This window comes from Daktulosphaira vitifoliae, unplaced genomic scaffold (assembly GCF_025091365.1).
Source record: "Daktulosphaira vitifoliae isolate Bord-2020 unplaced genomic scaffold, ASM2509136v1 Scaffold_4, whole genome shotgun sequence".
Classification (NCBI taxonomy): Eukaryota; Metazoa; Arthropoda; class Insecta; order Hemiptera; family Phylloxeridae; genus Daktulosphaira; species Daktulosphaira vitifoliae.
In genome coordinates, this window is record NW_026099575.1 from 914,592 (window position 1) to 922,937 (window position 8,346).

General features: G+C 24.9%; 1 protein-coding gene across 5 annotated transcripts in view; it reads right to left on the minus strand.

Moving 5' to 3' along the window:
* LOC126903770 (V-type proton ATPase 116 kDa subunit a 1) overlaps positions 1-8,346 on the minus strand; it is a 50,230-nt gene that overhangs the window by 26,432 nt on the left and 15,452 nt on the right. For 3 of the 5 annotated variants that reach the window (XM_050682249.1, XM_050682248.1, XM_050682247.1), the window contains exons 3-4: positions 3,215-3,397; positions 1,115-1,243 (exon numbers count right to left, since the gene is read on the minus strand). In XM_050682249.1, the coding sequence (XP_050538206.1) occupies positions 1,115-1,243; positions 3,215-3,397 (312 nt within the window). Of the gene's footprint in view, positions 1-104; positions 1,048-1,114; positions 1,244-3,214; positions 3,398-8,346 lie in introns of those variants that run through there. The other 2 variants (XM_050682251.1, XM_050682250.1) reach the window with 2 other exon arrangements.

Below are 8,346 nucleotides of genomic sequence, written 5' to 3' on the forward strand. Positions count from 1 at the left end.
ACTATTCTTACAGCTTATAAAATATATTCTAATTAAAAATCGAATTAGAATTTTTAACATTTATAGATTGTAAATAAAACATAAATAGTAAAATTAATATTTACCTCTTCAAAAAATGCATGTGTTTTTTCTAAAACATGCCCGAGTTCTGTTAGTTCAAGGTAATTTTTTTAATCGAAGTTATGATCTATATTCTTTTTCTCCTTACATAATTCGACCCTTAGGATTATACTAAGAACTTTCCCTAATTGATGAATTCCTAATCTCTAGTCTATAACTCCTACTAAAGCTTCAACATCTTTTTTTATTTGGTCCTCTCATCTTAGGCAGTCTTCCCATTAGTCTTTTTTATTTTTAATTTGTCATTTATATATTTTTGACAAAAATATTTAACTCACTATAGATCTATTAACTTTTTCATATATATGTATATAACTCTAAACCATATCCTCTCCTCTCATTACCTAAATGTCCATTCATATCTCCAACTATCACCGCATCCTCATTGTCAGGTACCTCTTGCATCACCATCATCGATCTCTCTCTAAAACATTTCTTTGTCTATTTCATCACATCCTACTTGTGGTGCATATAGGCACTTATTACATTCAGCATCTTTTCCTCGAATATCAATTTTATGACTATAATTCTGTCACTTTTCCTAGCTACTTTTACTACTTTACTTTTCATTTCCTCGTCCATTATTATTCCTACACCATTCTTTGTACTAGACTTTTCTGAGTATATTATTTTATAACCCACACCTATTTCCTCGATTTCTCTCCTTTTCAATACTTCTACTAATTCTCTACTTCTACCAGTTAATGTTCTAACATTCTAAGTACTCCCAACTACTTGGGGTCGGCCACTCTTATCCTAAACTTCCACTTAACACCATCACCTACATCATCTATGCTCACATCAGCCGTCCTCATATCGCATTCAATTACATCCTTCCATCTCTTTTTTGATCTTCCTCTACCTCTTCTTCCTTCAACATTCATTTCTATTACTATTCTTACAGCTTATAACATATATTCTAATTAAAAATCGGATTATAATTTTTAACATTTATAGATTGTAAATAAATCATAATAGTAAAATTAATATTTACCTCTTCAAAAAATGCATGTGTTTTTTCTAAAACATGCCTGAGTTCTGTTAGTTCAAGGTAATTGGACTTCAAGTTGACGGCATTATGACTAAGTTCTAATATTTCATTTTCTGTGCGTTCTAGCTGTGACTAAAAAAATAATAAGAGTAAAATAGAATTATATTTTGCTTAGAAAACTATATGATAAAAAAAAAAACGGTAGCACATTGGGATCGAGACACAGTGTAGACAAGGCATAGATGGGACAAGTATAGATGATATTTGACAGTGATTAAAATCACTATCATAAGAAACGCTTCGATGCAAATCTGTAGATAGTGTTTCATTTAGAGAAATTGGTGGATTATTCCAAAAGCAACATCAACTCTTATTTCTTTGATTATATCCTAATTAGTAGCTCTTTGATTTTAAAATATAATATATGAATAAATACTAATTATAATTATTAAATTTAGTAAGAAATTGATATTCAATAATTTAATATTGTAATTTAAACGGAGAAATTATAAAAATAATAAAGAAGTTGTATTTTGCTTTATTTTTACGTGTATAAAAATTTAAAGGGCTTGATACAATAAATTTCAATAAAAACTGTTTGTTACTATAAATAAATGCACTGAACTACAAGGAACTTTCATCAGTAACAAAAATATACCATTCTAAATCAACTTTTCGCGATGTTTTCAAATCTGCAATTAGACTTTTTCTATCACTTCTAAGTTTTAATATTATTAAAAATTAGTATTTACATATAAAAAATTCGCATCGAAGCTAAAAAATTGGCTATGTAAACTAACTCAAATTAAAAAATTACTTTTTCGACTTAAAAAAAGTAAAAAAAAATTAATAAGTTTAATTTCTTATGTCTTATGAACTTTATTCTATATCAATAAAATTATATAATATTCTTGAAAGTCAATATATTCTCCTAATAAGATATTTTTAAATAAAATAAAATACAAAACCTAGAATTTTAATAGAAAAATAGCATATTTTTGAATACGGTAGCCATTTGTGCATAAAAGATAGGTCGTCGGGACAAATTTTTATTTTTTCATTTTATAGTACATAAAATAAGCTTTAATTTGATATATGTTTAAAGGACGCAGTCTTTCCGGAACATTTTCAAAAATTAAGTTGAAAAAATTAATTTTTGTAAAAAAGTTGCTATTTTAAATCCTCCCCAATTAGCAGGTTAAGTGTTAGATTTTCAAAAAAATGATATCAAATGAAAGGGAAATATCTATGGTTTTAGTATAAAAAAAAATTATGTTGATTTGTTAATATTTGAAAAAGTTATGGAAGTTTTAAGTACAAAAAACATCANTGTTGATTTTTCAAAAAGTTATGGAAGTTTTAAGAAAAAAAAGTGAAAAAATTTCGAAAATTAGCGATTTTTAAATTTGTAATTTTTTTGGATATTTCCCCCATTTGCGGGGAACGAGGGAATTTTTTTCAATTTTTAAGGGTAATGTTTTCAACTAGATACGATTTGTGATCTTTTGACGTATTTTTGAAAGAGCTGAGAAAAAGTGGCAACAGTCATAAAAAAAAAAATAATAATAATAAAAAAAAAAAAAACATATCATAGTAAAATTAATACCTTCTCCGCTTCGCATCGAAGCTAAAATTATGAAAGAAATTTAACAATTTAGAAATTACTATTATTTTGAAAATATATCGTACTATAAATAATCTTAATAAAATGATTAGTGTTCAAATTTATTTAGTTTTTGGAGTTTAAAAATGTGGAAAATATATTTTAATGTTTTTATTTTAAAATTATTGCTATTAATATGAAATGTGAAAAATCCTAGATATTTAAAAAAAATATTCTAATATTATGAAATTTTATAAAAATTTATGGTAATTGAATCGATCCAGAAAAAAACTAAGAGATAGCCTCTCTTTACTCCACCCAAACGAACGCCTACAACACCCATTTATAAAATTGTCTCCAAACAATAAATTGAAACAATAACTTCCATTGATAAAGCAAAATATCAACAATTCAATATATCATAACGAAATTTTGCTCATTTTAGATATTTATGAATTGTTAAAATTTATTTCGATAAAATGATTCTTGAATAAATTTACCTCCAAGTTAATAATTTCTCTTGGATTAGGAGCGAACGGGAAGACGCTACTTTCAGGTACAGGTACGTGCACGTGATCTTTGTGTACTTCTGTTTGAATGTATCGCAACTTACGTTCTAGTTCATCACAACGACGAACTTCACTAACGAATTTTCGTTGAAAAACATTCATTTCACTATTTAACTGTAAATAATAAAACACAGAAAAGTATAAATATTACATTTTTAACTGAGAATTAAAAAAAAAAATTGTGTAAGAAATTATTTTATAATTATAATTTATTTGACAATTAAATTGTAGGTTACGATAAACAATTTATCTAGTAACTAGATATACTATTATAACTGTTATAATAATAGTAAAACCTACTCTTTACCTCCGGTCATTACTTAAATTGTTATCAACAACTTTAATAGTGGTCAAAAAGTTGTTATTGGCCATTCATTATCTTAATTAAATCATTACTTAATAATAAATAAACTAATTAATTATACGTAAAAATTAAATCTAACACCTTTATAAAGTGTAAGGATAAACATAAAATATTTTTTGATTGATTTAAAGCATCATTTAATCATGTACATCCATTAATTACTACATGGTAATCATTTTTAACTAGGTAGCAATAACACTACCGACTTATATGTTAAAATATTCACTAATATGACATAAATGTACTATTAAACATTTTTGATTTAGATAGTTTTTACCAAACAGTTGAATAAATATATTACGATTTTATAAAACTTAAGGACAGCCATTTGCATTCCTTTATGGTTTGATTTTTAGAATTTCGTCACATGATGGAATCTTATCATCACTGTTTAATGCAAGCTCATTGAAATCTGTAGATTTTAAATTATAGGCCAATTGCAATTTAAAATCATATGGCTTATATGATAATTATATAATAAGTAACATAAAACTATAAGTTAATTCAACTTTTGTAGATGGTTTTAGGTTAAAGATAACCTACTTCAAATTCAATAGCATTTTCTAACTACAAATTGTGAATGGTTTTTAAAATACCCCAAGTTGATATAATTTAAACCGTTTTTTAAAAGTATGTGAGTGATTTATTGCCAACTTAATTAAGATATTATATTATGCTATATTTTGCAAACCTAAAAAAAAGGTTTCAAATAGATTGAAATCGGTAATATTTGATAATAAAATTTCTCATATTCACAGAGAACTTAAGTTTTTTTTATAAAATAATTCCTGAGCAGTTTGAACTCTACTCTACAAAAGGGAATTCATGCTCTTGTCTTAAGGCGTAACTTTACTGGATATGACTTCAACACAGAAAAATTATTCATTATATATTTACCATAGAAAGATATTAAATAATTTTACATGCCTTATTAATAAATCAAGTATTGCTACTGCTTTTTAAAGTAGTAAATTAAACTTTCATAGCACATCAAAATAATGTGCAGTAAAGCTTTTACAAAGCTTGGTTTTATAAAATTTACTTAATAACAATTTAAATCGTCAGTTTTATATAATAAAGATTGATCACTTGTGGCTAGTATTATTTAAAATTGAAACTATATTAAAAATATAATTAATTTAAAATTAAAAAAATTTTACTCAAAAGTCACAAAAAAATTATGGATACGTATTTCGGACACAATGTTACCATTATTAACGCTAAACACATACTGACACCCTGACCGGAAAAAACTCCCTTATAGACCCCTACTGATCTTATCACCTTGTGACGTTTCGACTTAGTAATATTATCACATTTTGCAGTAAACACAAGTTTAATAATACATTTTTCAGTGGGCCAAAATCCCAATTCATTAAATTATTCTTATTTTTAAACATTTCTATTGCCTCCCTTATATTGAGTTAATTGTAATCATTGACTTTTTAAATTAGTTTTATACGTAATATTTATTATAAATTTTGCATTGTACATACGTAGGAGAAACAAAATGAATTATAGGGATCAGGTTTAAAGAACACTTAAGAAACATTAAAAATCAAGATATTGATAAATCTTCTGTGGGTGAACATTTATTGACACATAATCACTCCATTCAAATTTTAACTAATTAAAAAAGTAAATCATTACAAATAACCTCAATAAAATTTAATAACACGTCATTTCTTTTAACTCGTATTAACTTAAGATTCTTATCAAAAGCAAAACGGTTTCTATTTATCTTTCTATTAAAAAGAGGATTAGTTTTAAAATCTTTTTTTGGGCTGGTTTACTTAAAACTTAGTATTTTTTAAATATATCTAATAATTTATCCATTATTTTTTTGATAAAATTGTTTTATTATTATAAAAAGTTTGGTATTTTAAAACTCCTATGAATATTAATGTTTTAAGTAAAATTGGAATAGTTTCAAAAGTTTTAAGGTGAATGTGAGTACATGTGTCATAATAATATAGGTCACTAGGTAAAAGTTAAAACATGATGAAATTTTATGATGGTTTGTGACAATTCTAAAAATGTTTAAAAATATTAATTGCAGAAAAAAGCACTTCAAAGACAAGAAAAAATCGAAAAATCAACAATTATAGATGTTTTTGTTAATGTAAATGTAAACACCATTAGTATTTTAAACAGCTTATCATAAAACCGTAACGAGGTACACCGTTTGTGGTGGCATTATAGTAAGCACTTGAACAAAAATAAAATTAAGATGTTTATTGAGGTTAAACTAATGTAAGTACGTCAATTTTTGAAGTAATATTTGAAATAAACATAACTTAGTATTTAATGACTCGATGATTTTCATTACAAAAAAACAATGAATATCGAAAGGATTTTAAAAAATAATAATATATATTTATACTTTAAGGTTTATAATTTTATAGATAGCTCATTAAGTTTAAAAGCAACACGATGAGTTAAAATTCAATATTGACTTCCTGCGTTGCTTTGAAACATTACATTTTTTAATGTTTTAAAGAGTACATGGAAAAAATCATAAGCTATGTTTGATATTTAAAAGAATTACAAATTTAATTATATCCTAATATTTTTATATTTATATAAATGTAAACTGTTTTATTTATGGTCAAAATATAAATTTAAGTTTTCACAATACTATCCTTTTCATTTTCTCATCGAATGACACAGCAATAATATTACTAATTCATTCTTTAGTTATTATCCAATGCACGCGATACTTGACGATGACCTAAAACAAATATTTTAACTCGCGTGGTGTACTAGTTATAGGAATATAAAATGGATTTTTTTAATGTACTCACTATATCACTATAATAATTTAAGTGACACTATGTGATGTTATTCAAAAAATAAGAAAATATCAAAAAAGTTAAAATGTGAAATACATTTTCTTTTTAATTGAAGACTAATGACAAAATGTTTTTTACACTTTGCTTTTAATTAAATATACGCCTCACATATTTTTAGACTAATTCTAATATCATAAAAAAATATGTAATATAGAACGACTTTTTTGTGTTGACTAAAAAGGGTTTTACAGTAGAAGGGAGTTCATATTTCAAAAAACATTGCACTTACCGTAAAAACAAATATACCATAAATCAAATATATGAAAATAATCATTAAATACCATTAGTTATTTAAAATAAGCACTAGTACTAAGTGTCAACAACTTTTAGATAATATTTACACGAATGTGATAATAGGTACTATTTTCTACAGTTATTTTTGTTATTATTTTCTATTGTTAATAATACCTAGTTAACAATTTTTTGAATTTGTTAACTTTTTAATTAAATTTTGTAAGGTCATATTGTGACCATAGTATCCCACGTAGTTTTCACATAATATATACTTTTTTGATCCTAATATATAACTCTTAGATATATTAGAAGAATACAGGCATCCAGTAGGATAGAATCTACATAGATACTGATATCTTGAAATTTTGCAAAATTATATTTTAATTACGAGGTTAAACTTGATTATTAAGGTTGATATGAGGTCGATTGTGCACAACGACTTTCTTTCAACCTTTTGTTTTTATTTTATTGAAAGTATAATTAAATAATTATAATGATTCAAATTATATTTTAGAGATAGTCTACTTCAAATAAAAGTTAACTTATTTTCTAATTTTATATTTTTAACTTTATACAAGTACAATACTTCAAATGTAATATTACTAAATTCCACTTTTTAAGTAAAGCTATAGTTTATGAATGCGATAAAGCTTTCATGGATTGTTATATTAAATATAATATTTTCAGATGTAACCATATATTTAATACAACTAAAAACATAGATATACTTACAAACATTCTAAATAAAGCTGTGGTTTAATTTTAAATCACATATATGTCATTACACATAATAGCTTATAGATACTCGTTTACATACAATCGTAATTATCAACAAAAATTTATTTTTTATTTGGCTATTAGTATAATTTTCATAAACCACTCGATTACTCTCAAAATAAATATAATATTGAAAAAGTAATTTTTAATTTATTTTAGTGACATATAATTCTTGTTTCATTAGCTATTAATTATTTTTTAGGATCATCGCATATAGATTATAAGAGTGTAAATTTACTTTTTTTAATGGTAACATATATATTTAACATCTTCTTTTTCCTCGCCTTAATCCCAAATACTTAGGGTCGGCAAATATGTCTACATATTTAACTATCTTATAAAATAGAAAATAATCTAATTAAGAAAATAACTGGTCGAAAACAACTTTTAGACCAGTTTTCAGAAGTTATTAACAATTTAAAGTAATGACTGTAGGTAAGGAGTGGATGCTGATAATTTTATCACTAGTCATTTCCTATATAGTCATTTGGTCGTATTTTTTATCCCGCCTAGGTATAAAAATGAAAATAATATCCAAAGCACTGATTCAAAGTTGTTATCAACCAGTCATTTTCTTAAAAAGATAATGTTCTATTTTATAAGTTAATTAAATCATGTATGTTACTATTTAAAAAACCCAGCACAGGGGGGTCGCGGCACAGTGGTGACGTGGCATAGTTGGATCAAGTATAATGATATCTGACAGTGATTAAAATCACTATAAAAAAAAAAACGCTTCGATGCAAATCTTTAGATAGTGTTTAATTTTAAAAAATTGGTGGATTATTCCAAAAGCTTCATAAACTGCTAGTTCCTTATTAATATCCTGATTAAGA